General features: G+C 42.0%; 2 protein-coding genes across 3 annotated transcripts; one reads left to right on the top strand and one right to left on the bottom strand.

The window, feature by feature from the left end:
• The first annotated feature begins 1,235 nt into the window (after positions 1-1,235).
• On the top strand, positions 1,236-5,015 carry sult5a1 (sulfotransferase family 5A, member 1). Of its 2 annotated transcripts, none has more exons than XM_086194403.1 (6): positions 1,236-1,484; positions 1,667-1,878; positions 1,958-2,084; positions 2,180-2,277; positions 2,693-2,873; positions 4,649-5,015. In XM_086194403.1, exons 1-6 carry the CDS (start codon positions 1,346-1,348, stop codon positions 4,681-4,683), a joined length of 792 nt encoding a protein of 263 aa, XP_086050529.1. In that variant the 5' UTR covers positions 1,236-1,345; the 3' UTR covers positions 4,684-5,015. The 2 variants fall into 2 exon arrangements, with proteins under 2 accessions (XP_086050529.1, XP_086050520.1); XM_086194394.1 differs by having other exon boundaries at positions 4,390-5,015.
• Positions 5,016-15,746: 10,731 nt separating this feature from the next.
• Positions 15,747-18,950, bottom strand: hp (haptoglobin). The gene is made up of 4 exons (XM_086181718.1): positions 18,879-18,950; positions 18,516-18,601; positions 16,873-17,138; positions 15,747-16,418 (listed from the first exon to the last, which is right to left on the bottom strand). Exons 1-4 carry the CDS (start codon positions 18,881-18,883, stop codon positions 15,858-15,860), a joined length of 918 nt encoding a protein of 305 aa, XP_086037844.1. The 5' UTR covers positions 18,884-18,950; the 3' UTR covers positions 15,747-15,857.
• Positions 18,951-23,088: the final 4,138 nt, after the last annotated feature.

Here is a 23,088-nt window from a genome sequence, read left to right as displayed (position 1 = left end):
AAAAAGAGCTGACCTTCAAAAGCACTTGACCAGTCAGCTGTGAAGCACTCAGACACTCAAACTCAGTCCTTATTTAGAATCAAATACAATGGAATTGAAATACAGTCTTTATTATTCATTGTCAGTATTATTTTTGTTAGAGTACAATCCATCCATCCATTTTCTGTACCACCTATCCGTTGGGGGTTGCGGGGGGGGTGGGGGGGGGGGACTGGAGTCTATCCCTGACATTGGGTGAGAGGTTCACCCTGGACGTGTCGGCAGTCTGTCGCAGGGCATCAGGAGCAATTAGGGGGTCAGTATCTTGCTCAAGGATACTTGGACATGGTCACCAGGGGAAGTGCGGATCGAACCAACGACCCTTCAGTTGCTAGATGGCCACTCTACATCTGAGCCATGCCACCCCCTAAACCATCCACCCATCCATCCATTGTCTTCTGCTTATTCCTATTAAGGGTCGCGGGGGGGTGGAGCCCCTCCCAGCGGCTACGGGCGAGAGGCGGGGTTCACCCTGGACAGGTCACCAGTCCATCACAGGACCAACACATAGAGACAGACAACCATTCACACTCACAGTCACACCTACGGTCAATTTAGAGTATCAATCAGCCTCGTCCCCTCTTGATGTCTTTGGACTCTGGGAGGAAGCTGGAGTACCAGAGAGAACCCACACAGGAACAGGGAGAACATGGAGACTCCACACAGGAAGATCCTGTGATGGAGCCGGGACTCGAACCTGGAACCTTCTTGCTGTGAGGTGACAGTGCTGACCACTGCACCACCGTGCCGCCCCCCTAAATCATGTTAGGAAAAAGTAACTGGGTAAACACTATGCTCTTTCTGTTATTAGTCATTATTAAATTTCTGAGGGTTATGTCTCTTAGCTGATAAACACTCATAAGCAAGTATCATCATTCCAGTTCTGACTTGGTTACAAAAAATTGTGAGCAACAACTGGAGGAGAGTTTTTTGTTTAGTTTTGCACAAATAGACAGGAACATACTTTACTGCTGCAATTACTGTGGTCATCTGAAGGCTGTACCACAACATATTTCACAAAGTTCCTCATCGCACCCTCTCAGGACAAACATCACACTTACTTCTCACACAAGTGTCTCTGTGTTATCAGAGTCTCTCCATCTGACACCCATTTCTGGGGTTTCATTTGCATTTCCTGCGTGAACATTTTTGTGTGTGCGTGTGAGTGTGTGTGTGTGGGGGGGGGGGGTCTTCAGTCGGTGTCTTTATCTCAGACTCCAAATTGCAGCAGGACGCGGGACACCTTAAAAGGGAAAAGCAGACAAGTAAGACAGCTGTGACGTAAAGAAGTGAAACCAGGGCAGATATGGCCAAGTTGGATGTTGTGGAGATGTTTCAAGGTATTCGTTTTCCCGGACACCTGCACACCCAGGACTCTCTTCAACTTGCTCTCAATTTCCCATTTCAGGAAACAGATATTGTCATTGTCTCCTATCCAAAGTCAGGTAAGGATAAAATGGACAGATAGTACATTAAGTGTCTTGAAATGTGATCACAGTTACAACACACGCTAGTTGAGAAACTCACTGTGGACGCGGTGAGGAATCATCCATCTCTCTGGCGTGGGTTTATATGGTGACTTTGTTGGGCTTTATCTTACCATCTTAAGCATCTTGTCTCTCAACAGGCACCACATGGATTCAGCAAATAGTAACTCTGATTTGTAGCAAAGGGGACCCTCAAGTGTCCAAAATCATCCCGAACTGGACTCGGGCTCCCTGGTTGGAACATTATTACTGTACTGCCCTTCTGGAAACTTCATCCTTCGAACCTCGAGTCCTCACGACACACCTGCCACACCATCTGCTTGGCCCGGCCCTCCAGGGCTCCAAAGCCAAAGTGAGGTTTCACCCTTACTGGAGTGCAGCACTGCTCTGAGTGAAGTACAAACACTGATATGGTCTGTGTCATCTCACAGGTTATATATGTGAGCAGAAACCCCAAAGATGTGGCTGTGTCTTTTTATCATTTCCACAAAATGGCCAACTTCCTCCCAGAGGCTGGCACCTTTTCAGACTTTTTAAACCAATTCCTGGAGGGCACGCGTGAGTCAGGACGACCTGTCCTATTCATCTGCAGAGACACCGTCTGTACAGCTAAAAATGTAACTTTATTCATATTTGACATTTATTTGTTGCAGTGCACTTTGGCTCTTGGTTTGACCATGTTAAAGGCTGGACGAGTCAGTTAGCACCCATGAACAACCTGCTTCACATCACCTATGAGGAGATGTCATTGGTAAGAAACTGATCCATCTCTCTTCTTATGATATAAAAGCATACCGAACATCAGCTAGTTTAGATTAGCTGCAGTGAACGCCATCAGCAGGGTAGAAGAGAAAACTGGCTTAAAAGCCATCAAATACACTTTTCTACAAAAATGCAATGTCATAGTGAATGTTAAGTACAACCCTAGTTCTACTGAAGCAGTTAAAGACCACTTTTTGAAAAAGTGCATTTGATGATTGATTTTATGATTTCTCTGCTGCCCCATTACTAATATTCATTGCAGCTAAGCTAACTAGGGTCTGAAGTTTAGAAATGCAGAGAGAGGAAAAAAAAGAATCCATCTGCTGGTCCGACACTACAAATGATGGACAGTAAGCATATCTACTAAAAAGTTTGTGTGTTCTTTTTATTATTTTCCTTTTCAGGATCTACGTGGCTCCATAAAGAAAGTGAGCTCTTTCCTGCAGTGCCACCTGCTGGAGGATGAGCTGAACGACTGCGTGGGACACTGCAGATTCAGCAGCATGAAAGACAACAAGATGATCAACTACACCCTCGTCCCTGAGGAGATCATGGACCACAGCAGGGGCTCCTTTATGAGGAGAGGTGAGCCTTGTTCCTGCATACGTCCACATTCGCTTCCTTGATTGTTCTGTCGACTCATAGATGCACAGAAGAGTCTGCTTGTACATGAGCCACATCTGAAGAAAGTACCAGCCACACTCAGCATCTGGTGTCCAACATGAGGAATCAAGCAAATCCAGGATCAAATAAATCTATTTTCTTCTCTACTTTTTGTCTTCTCTTGCAAAGTGCTGGTTATCTTGACATTTCCAGGTGAGAGGGAAATATTTGATTGATCTGCCCATGGTGAAACATAACTCTGAATGTTAGAATGCTTTCCAGTGCTGAATGAAATGAAAAATTATAAAAAAAAAGATTGAATGTTATTTTTAGAAATGCTAAAGTAAACCAAGCATACACTTTAAATTATGTAGAAGCACATACTGATTATTTTTCTGCTTCTAGCGTTCATTGATAGAGACCCATCTGATGAAGGAGATGACAACGGAGTCAAAATAGGAGAATTATTTTGTAGAAACTGTAAATAAGACATCAACATTTCAGCCGTCACTCTTAACATCACAGTGACAGTTTCAGACTTTCAGAAGCTTTTAGGCTGCGGTTACAGACATGTTTGTTTGTTTGTTTGTTTTTGTTGAACGTGTCACAATATTAACATGATGCTGATTTAGAGGATGCTACAAGCACTCAGCCACAAATTTTGTTGACGTTATATCTGAGTGTGCTCCAAAACCTGATTTCAAAGGCTCTAGTTTGCCGTAGCTGGATCTATTTTCCTCTCAGGTCTATATTATAATCAGTCAAACAATCCACGATGGGACATATGAGTGAGAGCTAAAGATATTTGGATTTAACTGTTGTAACTTCAAGGTGGCACGTGGTGCAGTGGTCAGCACTGTCACCTCACAGCAAGAAGGTTCTGGGTTTGAGTCCCGGCTCCATCACAGGATCTTTCTGTGGGGAGTCTCCATGTTCTCCCTGTCCCTGTGTGGGTTCTCACTGGTACTCCAGCTTCCTCCCACAGTCCAAAGACATCAAGAGGGGACGAGGCTGATTGATACTCTAAATTGACTGTAGGTGTGACTGTGAGTGTGAATGGTTGTCTGTCTATATGTGTTGGTCCTGTGATGGACTGGTGACCTGTCCAGGGTGAACCCTGCCTCTCGCCTGAAGGCAGCTGGGATAGGCTCCACCCCCCCACGACCCTTAATAGTTAACAGGATAAGTGGAAGAAAATGGATGGATGGACATTGTGCATTCATTTTACAATACAATATCTGTTCAATTTGTTTTAATTTGAAATGATTGTCTGATAAGGTGCATTCAAATCAGTCATTGCTGAATGAAGTCAAAAGTGAGATGAATCAGCTGCCTAGTATTTGTACTATGAAAGCTGTTTTTTTCCCCTGACAACCTCCCAGCTATCAATCATGGTTTCAGGGTAAAACTGGATGCTAGGAAGCTTTAAAAAGAACAGCTGATTGAATATCAACTATTCTTTACTTTTTCTCCCTATTTCCTTCCTCCTTCCTTACAGGGAAGATTGGTGACTGGAAAAATATGTTCACCGAGGAACAAAATCAATGTTTTGAAAGTGTCCTGAAGTCCAAGATGCACGATTGCACTTTGGAGTTTGTGTGGGAGGAGCCAGATGACGAGAAGCTCCAAAATCAGTGATGCGTCATGGATCACAAGAGGGCGATATTTAATTGTAGTAGTACAACTTTTAAGCGTATAACCAGTTATCAGGGTCCCATATGGACTGTTGATTTTCGTTTTTTGGCTTTGTGTTGCAGGACCTCTTGGATTGATCGGGTGGTTTTGTTTCTGAATTCTTGTTTTGCGATAAATGTCCCATCAACTGTGAAAGTCGATGTAGTCAATTCATTACTGGGTTTCAATTTCACGATTCATTGTGAGTTCTATTGCCCTTTTTAGAACTGAACTGATGGAGAACTTCAGTATCGGATTTTTATGTAGATGAAAAGAAAGGAATTTAAAAGCTTTTTCATTAAAAAAATCAACTCATGATAAAATGAACCACCAAACATAAGTGAATCAGTCTTTTTTAATATTTCCAGTTCAGAGTTCTTTGTAAAACACATCTGTCAGTACTTTTGCTGCCTTGCCTCAATGTATGTCAGTAATTCTTTTGTATTCTGCTTTTTTTTTATATGATAAAGGTTAATAAAATAAACTCTGATACACTGAACTCTCTCATGGTTGAAGACTAAATTGCTGTCATATGTCCATGTCACTCAACAAATGGCTGCTAATGTGCAGTACAAGCAAAGAAATTAAGAGTTACGTAACCTGAGTGGCAGAGTGACAAGACGGGTTGAAGGTTTAAGCTCTTTGTCCAGCGGACTGCCCTGTCCTTGTTCATGGGGCTACTTCCGAGCTAACAAAGCTGTTGTTCCCTGCTAGTTCCTGTGTAATCCTACAGAGTGTTGAAGAGGGAACAAACAGTGCAGTGAGCACAGAACGCAGGGTGACTGCAAAGATCAATAGAACAGATGATTGAGTGTATGGATGAATACGGTTTGTTGCTTTCAAGGGTTCAAGGAGTGTTCTAGATAGTCGTGTATAATCACTTGTGCAGATTTAGCTGGGTGATGAGAGGCGACGCAGGAAATTCATTGTGCTATTCTTGTCACACTGTAAGTTTTCACTACTTAAACATTTATGTCAAAAAGATTAAGAATAGCATTGCTCTTACACAAACTTTTATCTTTCAATATGTTTATGGTGTGTTTTGCCTCTTTCATCGACCAATAAATTACATTCAAAGTGCTGTGAGGTGGAAAGACTGCAACCCACTCACCTGGAGAATGAACCAGGTGATAACTACATCATGGATGTAGGCCCCAAAAAAAACGTTGCAGGCCTGAGTCGTTGCTTGGGAGCGTGGAGACCTAAAACAAATGGCCGCTTCACTTGTATAAAACAAGCAAAAAAACAAAACAAAACAGTGCACTGGTTAGTAGTTAGTTACTCACAAGTTTTGGCAGGGGGTAAAGGGGAAAAGGGGCTGAAACCATGGTTGGAAACCTGGCTAGAAGATGAGAGGAGGGAGAAGCGCGGATACTGGCGGTACTGGCACACACAGTTCATGAAGGCAACCTTGGCGCGAAGCACATCTAATCATCCAAGAAGGGTCCAAGGATGGCGTCCTGGTTCACAGTCTGATAGATGTGTACAGCACCAGTTTTTCGTCACTTAGACTTAACACAAAATTATTAGCTTAGCATGTCATGTTGAGCTTTACACACGTCATCATGCTAACACATATTAACCACACAATGCAACAGTATGGGCTACCAAGTGAATAACATGTGCTGCTGTAGTACTAGAGTGCTAATATGCTAACCGCATTTAGAGTTACCGCTAATGACAGCATGGATCAAAACTTAACATTACACAAGATACACAGAGGTTAGTTTTACCTTCTGCAAGTGATATGATGTCTCACACAGCTTGATGAGACTCTGCATCTGCATCCCTCCACGTATACACACCATACACTGCGACCACATTTCCATTGTCTTCATAGTTTGTCTGTTTACCTCTGACTGAACCCTGTTCTACACAATAGGGGGTCTCCTCTACATCCCGCCTCGTTACACCTCCTACTGAATGTCCGGGTTGATCATAGGTCAAATGAATAGCAGCCTTCTTCTCTCGCTGTGACTTTCTGATCTTTGTCATATCTCTCATTGTATGGTTACGACTTGTGTAAGCCTCTGGCTCTACATCAGTGTCATTAGCAATGTCACTGGATTGCACTTCCTCATTTTCTGACTGATGAGAGGCAACATCATTTGCTGGTTCCTCCAATAGTGGTTCTGGTTCTGGCTCATTTTCAGACAGCTCAGAACTTTCACCTTCAGATTGTGATGGATTACCAGGCTGATGACGAGGAGCTGAAATGACTCTCCTGATTTCATCCACATCAGAGGATTGACATCCATGTACATTCGCAAACTCTGATTCAGGACAGTCAGGCGAATGAGCTTCCAGATAACTTGACAGACAACTACTCAGTTTTGTCTCTTGAGTTGAATTGGGGTTTCACTGACATTACACTTATTTGCTGTTGCAGGGTTTTTACCTCTTTTCTGAATAACTGTATTTCACTGTTTGTCTCCTTGTTAGCTTTCTGTTTCTCCTTGGACCCTTTTGCAACATGGTCATCACTGGATGACTGAGACGGCTTCTTAAGCTACTCGTTCAACTTTGCTTTCAGTTCTTGAACCTCGGCTTTGAGATCAGCACACATATCTGACTCAGTTTCTTTTCCTACCTGCACTGTATGCACAGTCTGGCGGTGTGTAGGCTTTTTGTGACTCTGTCTAATCACTTCAAGTTGTTCTTCTTTACGAATCTCCTTTAATAAGCTCAAGAAGCTTGGGGGTTTGTCCCGCCGATCTCTTAAGTTCAACTGCAGAAACATGAGGTCAGACTCAGTGGCGCCTTTAATTAGCTGTTCAAGTCTCGCTTTATCGATAGCATCCACTGGAAGACCTCCTCTCTACACTACGTTACTGAGCAATCTCTCTAGTCGGCGCAGGAACTCTGACAAGCATTCACCAGGCTTCTGATAAAGGGATCTGAAAGAAAGGTACAGGTCTTCTGCTGACTCGGAGGTTCCAAAAGTGCTCTCTATTGCTGTGATGTACTCCATATGGCTGGTTTCAGGATTGAGCATGCGGACTGCTTGGATAATCTCTAAAGCTGGGCCTTTGAGACTCTCAAGTATTCTTCTCCTTTTTTCCCTGTCTGAGCATTCACACTCTACGATCATGAGTTTGGCCTGTTCTAGCCAGCTATCTAGACTCTCCTCTCCTTGTGGAGTGGGGCTAACCCCAGAGAAGGTCCTTAGTCGCTGGTAGGTGTTACTTTCTGTCGGTTTAGGGGTTCTGTGTATTACATCACCAACTGCACGGATAATGGACCCTGGACTGTTGGTCCATGATGGGCTGGGAGCACTCAACCTCTGGATATCATCAATTGTTTTACCTTCATCCTGGAGAAATTTGGCCAATTTCTCTGTGAAACCATCTGAATGATCCTCTGAGTGAGCTATCACTGTCCTCCAGTTATCGCCTCCTCTGGGGGCGGGTATTTGCAGTGGAAGTTTTGAGGGGTCAATTACCTCTGCCTCTACCAATCACCTCTGCACCAGTTCATCAACTCTAGCTGTGCAGAACCGCTACTTTCCATGTTTTGTGAGCTTTCAACAACAATATCCCAGCGGTGCCTCCAATTTATTCCGACCCTTCCCCACCACTAGGGTGAGTTGGGTTCTTTCCTGTGCTGTCTCTTTGTTTGCTTACAGGACTGGACTGGGTTCTCATCAGGGGATGTGCTGCACCTGGGCCCGGTGAAGCACACAGCCTTTAAACCCGCCCCTTACGAGGCTCTCTCCCCCTCACTCGCACCTCAGACCTACGCTGACACTTCATCGTGTGGCTGCATCTCTGCTCTGGCAGCTATGACATTGTCTTCAGAGTTTTTCATCTTTCTATTTTTTGTAAAATAAATGAAGCGCTTCCCGATAACTCCTGCGTAACTCTGTGTTTGTGGTTAGGAGCCGGGTTGTAACAGGGGTCTCCTCTACATCCCGCCTCGTTACACCTCCTACTGGCCATTAAATGAACCAACAACCAGCTTGATTGAATAAAACCCAATATATTCAACCTTATACCCTGTAAGGCTATACATTCTTTCTGTGTGCATATCAACTAAACTTTTCCAATGACGTGAATTACACAAAACAATATGACAAAGATGAATCAATCAACTCATAATGATTTTTATCATTTAAGTGTATTTGACTCTTTTAAGGAACCTGTTTTTTAATCATCGTAACCTTTTAACATTTATTTATTTACACATTTATTGGTCTTGAATGAAATATTTTTAGACCCTGCTACACTGTTGTACAGTATTTTGAAAAACACTCAACCTTCATATTACAACTCATGCAGCCCTGAGAATTCCTGTCGCTCCTCTCTGTGTCCTCACTCATTATTCCAGTCAGAGTGAGCCGCTGCCTGCAGAAGGAGCTCTGAAAAGTGAGTTCAATTCACTGAGGCAGATAAAAGTAACAACATTGAGGCATCTGCCATTGTGTTAGGAATAAATTCATTCTGAAATATAAAATAAAATTCCATCCATTCATTTTCTTCTACTTATTCCTGTTAAGGGTCGTGGGGGGGGGGGGGGGGGGGCTGGAGCCTATCCCAGCAGCCTTCAGGTGAGAGGCAGGGTTCACCCTGGACAGGTCACCAGTCCATCACAGGACCAACACATAGAGACAGACAACCATTCACACTCACAGTCACACCTACAGTCAATTTAGAGTATCAATCAGCCTCGTCCTCTCTTGATGTCTTTGGACTGTGGGAGGAAGCTGGAGTACCAGAGAGAACCCACACAGGAACAGGGAGAACATGCAGACACAGAAAGATCCTGTGGATCTGGGACTCGAACCCGGAACCTTCTTGCTGTGAGGTGACAGTGATGACCACTGCACCACCGTGCAGCCAAAAAAATGAAAATTCAAGAAGTAATTTTATGTTTTGTGGCTCATAGCCCCTCTTGCTCTTCATGCATTTTGGTCACTTTTCTAGCTGATAACCAAATAGAACAAGTGTGTATCAAGTTCAAGGGCACACACACACACGTGCGCGCGCACACACACCCAGTGTGGGAAACTGGGCAATGTGAGAAGCCTCTTCACACCTCATATATATCAGGCGTCTGACTCTGCTGAGGGGAAGGAGGCTGAAGGGTGAAGCTGCCGTCACTATTAATTGGTTGGATTAAAAGAGGCAGACCCTGTTAAAAATGGTGAATCTTCACAGTGTATTAAAGCTGGTGTGTATTCAGTCTGGTTTGTGTCCCTGTAAGTGTGTTAATTCACGTCATGCTCTCACTCAGTGTTTTTGGCTAATTAGCCTTCAGCTCAGGTCAGGGTTGAGCTCTGTCTCTTCAGGAACTGTTCGAAAAGATCTTTTCAACAGGCATCATGGAATGTCAGTGCTGGATTATTCTAAAGAGAGCCCTCGTGAGAAGATTTCCTCAGGTATGTGTTAAAAGCTTGCCTGAAGATAAACTGCTGTGTTACAAACATGGGACCCACAGCAGTACTCTGCTCTAGCACCGAGCAACACATGTTCTCTTCAGTGTTTCCTGTATCTCTCATCAATGTTAACGGTATTAATGGCACCTCTGGCCACCGGGTGGCCTTGTTTACCCAGCATGCCTCTGAAAGGGTGAAGGGCAGACCCACCAAAGATATTCATGTGCGGTACACTCCTCTTCATCATTGGTTGGGCTTGTCCTGGTAACCTGATGTCTTTGACTTGACATTCTGAGGCCAGACATGTTGCTTCAACAGATATCTTCCAAAATAATTAAAAACAGTTGTTGGGCCACATTCTGGATTTCTCGCATTTATCAGCAATTATCTTCTCTCAGCTAGAACAAAACATCTACTTCCCCTAAGAGAGTGAATCCACTCTCCTGTGGGGAATGAAATGACTTCTAAATCAATGGACTATCCAGTCAGGACTATTTCAAACTTATCGACCGGACTGGGATAACCCATAAAAGATGTGCCAGGGAAACAATGGAAAAGGCAAAAAAAATCATCTTTTGGTTTTGTTGCCTCCAAATCCTTCATCTCAGAGGTAACCTCCTGTACAGCAGAGGGGATGAGTCTGTCAAAAACTGAAAAGTCTCCTAGAAAATTGTATGTGTGAAAAAGCCTCAGCTCTGAAGACCTGCATCAGTCTTAGGGAACTGTTGTTGTTGAGGTGGAAGGAGTGGACCTCTAGTGACCTTTTCTGCTTTGCTGCTGCATGGAAACATGACAACTCATGAGAGGATGCTGTTAGAAATGCTGTACGCACTGTAAGCTTCCTGTTATTACATCCATTATGACACCAGCAAGACCACCACAGTCCAGATATGCCGTCTCCTCACAAAATTCCTCTTCAAAACACAAAGGTCACGTAGCATCACTGCAGAATCACTTGTCATTGGTCAGACAGGTGAAGGCGCTGCTCGTGTCACTTCTGCAAGTTAAACATGGATTATGAAATGTGCTTTTATCTTTTCCACTTTAATTTTATTCAAGCTGAAGATGTTGCTGGCTTTCAGAGTTTTTAAGTCCTACTCATTAAACTTGGAGTAATATCTCCCTGATAAGTCTATAATACACTTAGGGCAAATTCTAGGATCCCTCCCCCGTTTACTCCCAGAGGAAAATAACCATTTCTGTCTCGCCTTTCCCTGTTTCAAAACTGGCATACTTACAGGGTCAAAATTCAGAAAATGTGTGAATATTTGGAACTTCTGGCAGATTCTGTAAGTGTATCATTTTGTTAAAAGCTGAAGAAGACCTAAAGAACCCCCCACACACACGCACGCACGCACGCACGTATGCGATGCAAGAGAACACGTGTCATTTAGGTCCCGTCAACTCCATCATCCTTGGAGATTGTTCCATGATAGGCGCCAAACCCGTGCAGAGGAGAAACAGCAGCAGTTTGGTCCGTCCACACATGACACAAGAGGACTTGATACAGGAGTATTTAACAAACCCATGTAAAAAAATTAAATGCTCATGTGAATCTTTTAGTAAGACAAAATGAAAATTCAGAACTCGGTGCATAAGCGGTGTGACACATTTCACTATTGTCATATTAGTTACTGATTATGGTTAGGACGTTGCTATGGACACTGCAAATTATACATTGTGTTCATCCCCTCTGGCCAGCTGGCTCTATCTCTACAGCATGGCACAGATGGTGACACACATGGGAAATGTAGTCTTCCTTCTGGTTAATGGTGACCATTTTAGTGACAGGAACTGTGAAAGTTGACAAAAACTGAAAAATCATGGCATCCCCTGAAATTGTTACATTTCATTTTAAGGATAAGTTTATGGTCTGATGAGCTTGTGGATCAGCATGGCTAGGGATTGAGAAAAATCATGGTTGGGGTTTAAATGCAAATTCTTTTCATTTAGAACAGGACTGTTGAACGTTATTGTTCTCTTGTCTATTTTCTCTGAATATGACATGTCATTGTTGTGTTCAATTATGGTTTTTTTGCTTTGCACCTGTACTGCCTGTTTTCTCTAAGGTATTATTGTCCACACTTCTGTGTGTTTTACATTTCCCAGCTGTTCCTTTACTTGGTTATTGATGTAACTAAGGGATTGTATTGTTACTTAAAAACAATTAACATTAGACTCTTCTGCTTTTTGGTGTGACCTTCTGATGTTATTTTTGTGTGTGTGTGTGTGTGTGTGTGTGTGTGTGTGTGTGTGTGTGTGTGTGTGTGTGTGTGTGTGTGTGTGTGTGTGTGTGTTATTTCATGGAGCAACTTTTCGGTTAACTTTGTTGTTTTCAAATGTGCTTTATAAATAAACTTGAACCGATTTCTCAGCCTGGTCTTTCTTTCTTTTGGGCAACTGTAACAAATATTAAGAGTCAATATCATGTTAATTGAGAGGAAATTTAATCATTCCTCCGCAGAAACAGTGAGTGTGAAGCTAATACCTGCAAACCTGAGCTGCAGAGGCGTTTCCGTCAGGCTAAACATTCTGGACTTTTCACGATAAGGTTGCTAGGCAACTGAAAAAATGGATTCCTTTCTTTTCCTTTTACCAAAAGTGGACGACTGTCTTTCTTGGTGCACTTAATGACTGAAGAGCAAGAACACAACAGACAAAAAGTCTGTGTGTTCTTCTACATTGTATTTCACAACACTGCCTGGAAATCTCAACTTGGCTAACGTGAGCACTGATAATGAAGGTGATTCAAAGAGTCTGATGAATACTTTACACATGGAGGACACACACACAGACCAAATCAGACAATTTTACTGTTTTCTAATCATTTGTTAGAAGCTATTAAAATATCTGGAGGGAAGTAAAATCCTATTCATGTCCAAGCAAGCATATCATCTACAAATAAAGCCTATTTACCTCTAACAAAACACTGTGTCAATTTTACTTTTGCATGCAGTGGAAAATGTTTAATACAGGTGATATAGGTCAATTTGACTTTGGTATTATTGCTTTGCAAAGTAAATACAAGTGTGGCTGGTGTAGCTCTGAAGCTTCAGTTTCACAGTGACACTTAAGGACAGAATATATAACCTGGCAGCTGAGTACACAATGTTCTTCCTTTATCAGTTCAGCTTAGAATATCTCATTGATTGTGTTATTTCCACCTCCAGTTCTCATAGCTGTGTGTCCGAGTGAATGAATCAAAATACCTTAGAATACATTTGTCACACGGTCCATGTCTTGATTTCTTGTTTTATGTTGTGGTTAGTGTCTTGTCTTCCTGTGTGCTCCCTGCTGTGATTACCTCATGTGTCTCACCTGTTTATGTTGTGTATGTATGCGACATCTGTATCTCATTTCCTTGTGTATTTAACATCTGTGTTCCCATTTTCTCTTGTTGGTTCATTGTCAGGGCTGCACGGTGGTGCAGTGGTTAGCACTGTCGCCTCACAGCAAGAAGGTTCCAGGTTCGAATCCCAGCTCCAGCACAGGATCTTTCTGTGTGAGTCTCCATGTTCTCCCTGTTCCTGTGTGGGTTCTCTCTGGTACTCCAGCTTCCTCCCACAGTCCAAAGACATCAAGAGGGGACGAGGCTGATTGATACTCTAAATTGACTGTAGGTGTGACTGTGAGTGTGAATGGTTGTCTGTCTCTATGTGTTGGTCCTGTGATGGACTGGTGACCTGTCCAGGGTGAACCCCGCCCTCTCACCTGAAGGCTGCTGGGATAGGCTCCAGCCTCTTAATAGGACAAGAGGTAGAAAATGGATGGTTTGTTGTCATTGTCTCTGTTTCAGGCCTGTTGACCCTTATAGTTGCTGCTTTGTGTTTTTCCTTCCTTTGGGCTTTGGACCCTTGTGTTGTGTTTGCCTTTTTTTGTCCAAATACCTCTGTTACACTCCCTTTGGCTGCAGTCTGCATTTTGGGTCCTTGGGGACAACATTCAGTATCATCTTTACTCAGTAATGGTGACAATGATATTCACTAACATGCATAATCTAAATATGTCTGATATTGTCACAGTTACAGAATACATCAAAAATGGTATACTGAAATATTGTGTATTAGGATACTTAAGCTAATAACTGGTATGTTCACTTTGAAATAGAGCAGAATTATTCCAGTTATTTGATAGATTACAATCACGCAACATTCATATTTGAGGGTGCAATGACGAAGCAGAGTACCCAAAGGGTTGCTGGTTCAATTGTTGCTTCCCCCAGACAATCCCTTATTTCTCATTGTAAGTTCACAGCCTCCATCATCTGTGTGTGTGTGTGTGTGTGTGTGTGTGTGTGTGTGTGTGTGTGTGTGTGTGTGTGTGTGTGTGTGAGAGAGAGAGAGAGAGCGCGAGTGAATGAATTATTGTGAGTCCTGCTAATATAGAGGCACTATGGATACACTCACTTACTGTTTACCATTCAAAAGGAGTTAGTTCCAGGCAGATTATAGAGTGAACACCTGGAAGTTGTAGTCAAGTTCCTTCTGTCAGAGTCCCGTGTGAACACAACAACTGAACCGTCGTGTCAAGTGTCCCAGACCCAAATGTGCCTGCTATGGAGGAAGAAGTGAGGAGATCATGCTAACACTAATGTATCATCTATGCTAATGGCTGGTTTTAACTGCAATATGAGACTGTATTTCAGTGTAGACCCCAGCCAGGGCACAGCAGGAGTGATGGAGCCAGAGAGAGTGTGCTCTGAGACTGGTAGAGAGTAATGGCCCTTGACAGGGATATTAATATTTCAAAAGCCATAGAGGAGAACCTCCTGCAGCCTGGTGCAGAGCTGCTAAAAGAGTTCTTCTGACCGCCTTCAACAGCTCCATTTTTATTCCAGCTAAAAATGGCCAAAAATACATTAAATAACTGACACAGTAAGCAAGTAAAGAGACTGATTCTTTTAAAAACTTCCACGTCACAAGCAAAGCCCAGTCTGGCTGTTGCTTTCTTTAGGATGCCGCTGTTCATGACCTCAAATGCCAAAACAGCTGCAATAAATTGTTCACCAGCAAAGCACCAGCTTGTTGAGTTTTTCCCAAGTCTCTTTCATCAACTGCTTTTTTTTCTGAGTAGTTACTTGAATGCATCCTGATTATGGTGGTAGAGACCCACCATTGTTCAGTAGGGTTGAGATCTGGAGAGATTAACAGCAGGTAAATGTGGAATGTTATATGTTCTCTTTTGAGATGTTATCATCATCTTGTAGTCTGTATTTCTAGGTGCACGTATGCTACTTGGCAATTATTGTGACTTCAATTGTTCTCTCTAGAAACTCAGTTGTGGTTAATGGCAGGTTTGAGTTATTTGTATTTAATAGTCAGCTGGAATGTGAAGTCAATAACAGCTTGTCAGAAAAGAGCAATGCACTTTGATTTGATGTCAGCAGCAGATTTCTGTCATGTGAACCTGCAGAGCTGTATTTCACAAATTCGATGAAATTAAACTTGTGCTTGTGTGTCCTTACTTTACCCCAAAAAAGAACCTGTGGTGTACAACAAGTGATCATGGCCTTGCACTTTGATTCTACCTCTATTTCAACCTCACACTCTATTGGCTGTTCCGGCAGCAGTGATCGTTCCACTTCTCCGGAGTGGAGTGAAACATTTGTCACATGAGACTTTTTTCTTTTTCTTTTTTTTGGTGGAGCGAACAAACTTGTCAGATAGAAATAAGTTTGAACTTTTGCTAAAATAGGTGGGAAAACCCATCTGCAGGCAACACTTGAGAACCTTAAAAACTGTGTTTTTTTCATTCATTTGCAAGTATCTTGGCTTTTGAGTTGTCTTTTAAAAAAATACTTATACAGATTTATTTCATTCTGAAGGTTTACTTTATTATGTCAATCAAGTGGTTACATTACAAGCATTTCAGGTTTCTCTACAAAATCAAAAGCACAGCACAGAACTGAAGCTGAAGTTTTATGGCTTCCGAGTTTGCAAATTCAACATGGCTGCTTTGCGCACAGCAATTGATTTTTCTGTGTCTCCCCTCATGACGCTGTTTATCCAGGGCACATATGAGGAGAGCTTCATGTACACTGCAAACCTCTCAGTTCGACAGGCCTTATCGTAAGATAAAATCCCTGCTGCGTACACGTCCGCATGGTCATCTATGACAGCTAGAGCGCCCCCTGCATCACCAAAACAAACGTTTTCCTCATAGTGTGTTTGCTCAGTGCAGAACATTTTGTCATCCACAGTCGGGGTGAAAAGGTTACTCTTATACTGCGTTTTACAGGTGGTGTGATTGGCCAGGGGGAGCTTTAGATATTTGAGCGACTCAGCAAGGGTGAGGAGGCTGCCCCAGCCCCAGCCAGCAATGATTCCTAACCCGATCCCAGTTTCAACCAGGTCCTGACCTCTCTCTGGCAGAGGGATGGGGGACACCTTGCTGCTCAGAACCACAGGCTTCTTCAGCTGGATCAAAGCTAAGTCGTTGTCCCAGTCGGATTCATTCTGGAAATGTGGGTGAAGAACCACCTGCAGGAGGGGCGCAAACAAGAGAGGACATTTGATTTAGAGTTGGGAATCCGGATCTCTTCATTGACGTGCTGGCTTTGTGACAGCAAATAGAAAACCTTCATGAATATGTTCTTCATCAAGCTTTTTCTGCATCATTATGTTACATTTTCAGATGCACATTAAGCAAATCAACATCTATGAGTTGTGAGCGGTCAAATGATAGGATTCTTCCTTTCATAAAGTACAGCACAACTTAAGAGGCAAGTAACATTAGGAGTATGAAGTCAATATGTAGATGCAATGTTCTGCACTTCCTATATCATACTTTTAGAAGGTGAAATAGTGCATTGTGTGCCATCATGTCAAATGAACAATTTGTGTAAAACTAACTGAAGAAAACAAATGTAAGATCTCCAGTAAAACCTCTGTTCCAACATGTGGAATTGCATATACAAATGTTTTTCTTGCTCACCTTCTCTACTGCAACCTCTGTGGTGCTGTTAGCCTCAGGTCGTCCCACGATTCCTATGTAAACCTTTGGAATGATGGGATTTTTTCCTCGGGTGTCTTGTCTACTCTTCCTTATAAAAAGATTCCTGCCAGCTGTCAAAACCCAGCTGTCAGATATGAGAGCGCCGCCTGCGTAGCCCCCGTCCATTACATTGTCACTCAGGTAGATCATGACCTGCCAGGGGACGTGTGGAGCCAGGGGACCAACCAAACGCCTGGAACGGAGGCCTAGAAAACAAACACACTTATTAGTTGGTATGTTGCAAGTCACTAACTGGTACAGATGATCAATATAAAGACGCACTGTCCTAGAAGGGTAAAAATTAGGCCACATCCCTCATTTCCTCTTCTGTGAGAAGAGTTTAAACATATTAAAATCACATTTCATGTGCACACTTTTGTCATTTACAGAGATAAAAGAGCTTTTTGTCCTAAATATAATGCCTTCATGTTTCTTTCAAGCACCGTGACTCCCGATTGGCTCATTGAGGAGCAGAGGCAGAACTCCATGTACAGTACATCAAGGGATCTTCTCTCCAACAGTATATTCATATTTTTTTCTGGCGATTCGCCCCATTGTATTCCAAGCTCCCGCCAAGATTAGTCAATGAATTTATTCGAAACACATTAAAATAATGACGGACTCATTTATGTAAACCCAATATTTGAAAATGGAAGTCGCTGTGATTCCTTTTTTTCCTGATAACCCTCGTTCCCTCAGCAGCAAATGATTGTTCAACATGCACCCGGTCAGGTTTGGATGAAATGAAAAAAAAGATTTTTATCTATAAAGCTTTTGGTACAATGTTCATTATATAGTAATCAAAAAACATAAATAATATAAAGCAATAAATAAAAGCAGGAAAGAGATTAAAATGAAAGCCATTGACTCTGGCCGTATTTCCTCAGGCAAACTGTTCCAGAGAGTTGGGTCAGGTCTCACCCTGATTGTTCGGTTTATATTTTTTTTGTTTTTTTGTTTTGTTTGTTTGTAGGGTCAAATTCTGTAGCTCTAAAGTCAGAATAAGAAGAATATCTGATATGACGAGTAATCGTGAGATCCTTCAGGGAAACACGTTCATTTCATGCAGGATTTTTTTTTTCTTTTTGCCTCAAAAGCATGTATGGAGGAGAACTCAATGTAACCCTTCAGGCAACAGGAGAGTGTGACAACATGTTTAACAATGTTCTGATTCTTGTCTTCAGTGGCACAATGAATGTTGAACCCTTCAGTAAAACATATCCACGATTACTCAATTGATTTCCATGAAATTTGCTGCACACATCCATGTATCCTCTCAGCCCAGTCAGCTTTTCAACCCCCCCACAGTTTAATTTAATTTCTTGATTAACAAACGTTGCCATGTTACCACTTTAAAATGCCCTTAAAAAATTCAAACTGTTAAATATCTGCATATCATTGTTTTTTCAGAGCACTTTAGCCTGCAGAGCTGCAAATGTAGTTGTAGACACGCTATCAATATCATAATTTGCAATTTTAACATTTTTTAATCAACTGTGTGTGTGTGTGTGTGTGTGTGTGTGTGTGTGTGTGTGTGTGTGTGTGTGTGTGTGTGTGTGTGTGCGCGTGTGTGTGTGTATTACTTGGTTTTATCGATATCTTTGATTGAGAGTGTGTCACATCTGTCAGACAGACCAAAGCAGCCAGGAGGAGCACAGCTGAAGAGAACCTTCAAATAAAAATAGTCACATAAATGTTTCAGTTTCTCTGCATCAATGGATGGAAAACAATAACAACAATAGAAAACTGAATTGACTGAATAAAAGTGGCCAATGAAACAGGTTAAGTATTTACTTCCAGAGATTTACCAGTTCACAAGATATAAGGCATTTTAAAAAATACCAACCCTTATTAGCAAATAAATCATCAGGTTTTTGTCCAACAACACAGGCTTTCTGATGTATTCAGGGACATTGTAGATGGAAGAAAAGAATATTTTAACTTACTGCATTTTGTTGAGATCATCAACCTTCAGGAGAAATCTCTTGTCTTGAATGTGTTGTTCATGTTGTAGCGGGGCCTTATATCTGCTGGGGGTGTGCAACATGTGAATGTCCAGTTGGCACAGACTGGTTGATTTCTGAAAATAAACAATTGCGAAATCTCACTTTTCCTCACTTTGGAAAGAGACTCAAACTCAAACTTTAGGAACCAAAAGCTTAAGCACATGGTTAAAATATGAAACATCTTGATTGCAGTTATCTTATACAGCCTAATGAAGAATATTAACGATGTGTTTCTCTATTCAGCTAAATGTAGTTTTATGTAGTAGATCTCATGTTAACTGTAATAGTGACATGCTGGCAAAGTAAAAGTATTTCACAAGTCAGTATTGTCATTTTTTGGTAAACAAGATAGTCACTGACAGTTTGTTCTGTTTGATTGATTGTTTTACATCATAGTTTACTTTTCTTTTCAGGATAAAAAAGAAATGAAGTAGGAACAACCTGTCCTATTTAAATACTTTTGATATAAAATACGATCTACATTGCCTCACAAACCTAATCAAATCCCTGGCAGCAGTGAGTCAGATCCGTGCTGCTGCTGCTGCAGGGAGGAAAGTCCAGCACTGGTGCTGCAGATTAACAAAGCCGAGAGTGCAAAGTGATTTTGAAAAGAGATTTAATTTCCCATTGCAACGTTTGAATCATTCTGCGCACACATGATCTGAATTATTCAAGAAAATATACATTATACGCATAAGATGTAATGGAAATAAGCTGTGGAATTATAAAATCCTATTTTGCCGTTTAAAATGGTTTAATGCGCACTCATATCTTGAAGCAGACTGATTTTATATGACTGGCCACAGATAGAGAAAAATGACCACCAGATGTTCTGTACATTGTTCTCCTGCAAGTTCCTACACCTAAATTGATTTGTTTGAACATTGATTTCCATCCCATCGTCATCTTCCGCTTATTCCTACACATTAAGGGGGGGGGCTGGATCCTATCCCAGCGTCAACGGGCGAGAGGCAGGGTTCACCCTGGACAGGTCGCCAGTCCATCGCAGGGCCAACACATAGAGACAGACAACCATTCACACTCACAGTCACACCTACAGTCAATTTAGAGTATCAATCAGCCTCGTCCCCTCTTGATGTCTTTGGACTGTGGGAGGAAGCTGGAGTACCAGAGAGAACCCACACAGGAACAGGGAGAACATGCAGACTCCACACAGAAAGATCCTGTGCTGGAGCCGGGACTCGAACCCAGAACCTTCTTGGTGTGAGGAGACAGTGCTGACCACTGCACCACCGTGCAGCCCCGAACATTTATTTAAAAGATTTAAAAATAATATTGTTCATTGATGACACTTTCTGGTTAGAAAGTTCATAGACAGAAAGAAAAAAATCCGGTTTGTTCCATGACACTTATTGCCATAAGATAACTGCAGTATGGACAGTTCTGCCTTTTGTGTATTGTTTTCGACCCTTAGGAATATAGAGGCTTTCATTCATCTAATGACTAACCTAACCTGCTGAGAACACATCAAATCAGACTTGGCTTTATTTGTTCTTTTATCTTTTCCAGATATTGCAACGCAGTTCAGGTAGAAAGAGAACATGAACCAACTCGTGTTGTAAGAGAAAAGATCACAGTCTAACTGAACCGTTTCCAGCAAACAAATAAAAGTAATGTGCTTGCATCGGAACATCCACAGAGGATGAGTTATTTACAGTGTGCAGAGGAATATTAATGACTGGAATGTACCAAAGCTTCCCTTTTCTCATAATGTAGTCATTAAAACACACACATTCCCACATCACGCCTGATTCAACTGATGTCAGATTGATATCTTAGACTTTAATGTTGGTTTAACTGTGCAGGAGGATTGAACTTTTAATGCTTTTAAGGGCGGGGGGGGAGGTAATTATTTCCTGATGGTTATCAGGTAACGCGTGTAATAGGATATGAAATATCAAACACAGATTTCAACGAGAGTCTTTTCTTGGGAGCAGTGGTGGAGCTTCACATAATCAAGTGACCCCCGGCAAGAACACTCTGAGGATCAAAGCCAGTGGTTCAATTTTACTGAGACTTTTTAGAACACAGCAAGATAATATAAGAATGTAATATACATTTACATACAATGAGATTATTTCTGTTCCTGAAGAATGCTGCTCTGACTTGTCAGCTCGAACTTTTGATGCTTCCTCTCAACATCTTCTAAGTGGATTCTTTCATGCATATTCTCACCCGATCTGTACAAATTATTGAAGAGAACCGTAGGGGGGAAAAAACCGACTGCGCTGGGGACTCTTCACCCGTTCATCCATTCAATTATCATGCAGATTTACAGTAAAGCGAACTTGGTCTTGTTGCAATAAAGGAAATGTGACTCAGATGCATTTCCATCAGCTGAAATAGATCTGATTAACTGGGCTCGTTTGTAGTAGAAAATGGTGCTATTGGCAACATTAATTGTGTCGGTTTTCGAATTAAAATACAGCAAAATTACACAGGACCTTGAGACATTGAACGCACGATAAAGATGCGCAGGTCTGATGGAATGTGGATGAAAACTGATGTGCCTTCAAGCAGCGTTTTCTCCTCTACATCACGGAACCTGGCACCACGATTAACTCTGGAGCGCATAAGGTAGCTTTGCTGCTGACGGTGGCTGGCCCTCAAACTCTTGGTGTGTAATATATTCACCCCTGATGATGAAAAACATGACATCAAAATAAACTGATCATAGTGTTTAGATTTTTAGATTAATACTGCACAATGTGAAAAGTTGAACCATATGAGATATTTGTGATTCGTTCCTGTGCACACAAAAAAAAAACAGGGAGAGCTCTTTGATGCTTTCCTGAATGATTCATGAACAATCTAATCAGATTCAGTCAGAGCTTTCTGTGGTGGATGGACCTCTGCTAAAGTCCCTCTGCTTACATCTGTGCCATGAAAAATGCTCACCAGGACACATGAAGGGCATGTGGGTGCAGAGCTGTCAAAAAGAAGAGCAAGTGAGGCTCTCTACTGGCCAAACAGGAACCCCAGCAGCAATCAGCTGATCAGTGAGGGTGCATCGTGCCAGGAGTATCACTGAAGGCAGAAAGACACGACTGTTGAAGAAGGCACCACTGACCCGTATCCCTGATGTCATACAGGGAAGACCCACTGGAAAACTGGAGGTCTCCAGCCGAGCTATGACTGGGTTGCAAGACTGGTACTGGATTGGCCAGTCTTGGTGTCCACACGTTGAAACACAAAGACAGGGCACAGACAGACAAGGCCAGGCGACTGCTACGTTAATGAAACAGTCGCTGCTCTCGAGCCTCTACAGGGGAAGGAAGGACTGAGCTCATGGACTAACAGAACCATTGTTCTGCAACAGGTTGTTCCAGAGTCTTACAGCGTTACACCAGAGGATGGTGATGTCTTTCACAGAAACAGGAAGTATCTGAACACAGAGACATTATTACCAAAGACTGGTGAAACAAGAGCTAGTCAAAAGTACTGTGTAGGCTTGGAGCAGACCTGAATGAAGATATAGATATCTCTCCCCAAAAATAAAAAGAAATACAGTTATTTTAATCTTGCAATTAACCATGTTTAACGATAATTCATGTTTTCATGTCTTCAAATAGCTTTATTCTCATTTCTTGACTTCAAAAGCCTGTCGTAATGTCACTCAGTTCTGCTTGTATTTGGCTCCCTCTTTCCACAGGCAATACCACAGAAACCTATTGTATGCACCTAGAAATGCTGTATTGTGTGTGTTTATTAGAATTGTGAAAAAAGGTTGTGGACAATCTACATTTGCTATATTCGCCTGTATAAATACGCCAGGTAGTAATGTGAAATCATTACATTGAAATGACTGTGGGCAAAACAACATGTGACTAACATTATAGCTATAGACTCGATGTTCACTTTCTCACCTTATTCTCTCTCGCTCTCTCTCTCTCTCTCTCTCTCTCTCGCACTCTTATCCCCTCTTTCTGATTGTGCTGCTAACCAGAAGGCAAATTAATAACCAAACAGAATATTAATTAAGGTCAAGAAGGTAACATTATCAAGATATCCAAATTAATTTATGACATTATTCTAATTGAATATTTTATTGCAATGGACAATCGAGCGATGATTTTGACCTCCCTCACTCACCTGAACCTGGCTTTTCCTTTATTCTCTATGTCCATCC

Source organism: Aulostomus chinensis, chromosome 2 (genome assembly GCF_037954235.1).
Source record: "Aulostomus chinensis isolate RoL2024-O1b breed Wild chromosome 2, RoL_Achi_v1.0, whole genome shotgun sequence".
Taxonomy (NCBI): Eukaryota; Metazoa; Chordata; class Actinopteri; order Syngnathiformes; family Aulostomidae; genus Aulostomus; species Aulostomus chinensis.
This window is presented reverse-complemented; position numbering and strand designations above follow the sequence as displayed.

Coding starts and splice junctions, on each gene's coding strand:
- hp (XM_086181718.1), bottom strand. Junction 17,139..18,515: donor AAAGATATCGATAAAACCAA/GTAATACACACA, acceptor TTTGTTTTCTAG/GCCTCCGTTCCAGGCGTTTG. Junction 16,419..16,872: donor CAGAGGTTGCAGTAGAGAAG/GTGAGCAAGAAA, acceptor CCCCTCCTGCAG/GTGGTTCTTCACCCACATTT.
- sult5a1 (XM_086194394.1), top strand. CDS start 1,346: ATGGCCAAGTTGGATGTTGTGGAGATGTTTCAAGGTATTCGTTTTCCC. Junction 1,879..1,957: donor TCCAGGGCTCCAAAGCCAAA/GTGAGGTTTCAC, acceptor GTCATCTCACAG/GTTATATATGTGAGCAGAAA. Junction 2,278..2,692: donor CCTATGAGGAGATGTCATTG/GTAAGAAACTGA, acceptor TTTCCTTTTCAG/GATCTACGTGGCTCCATAAA.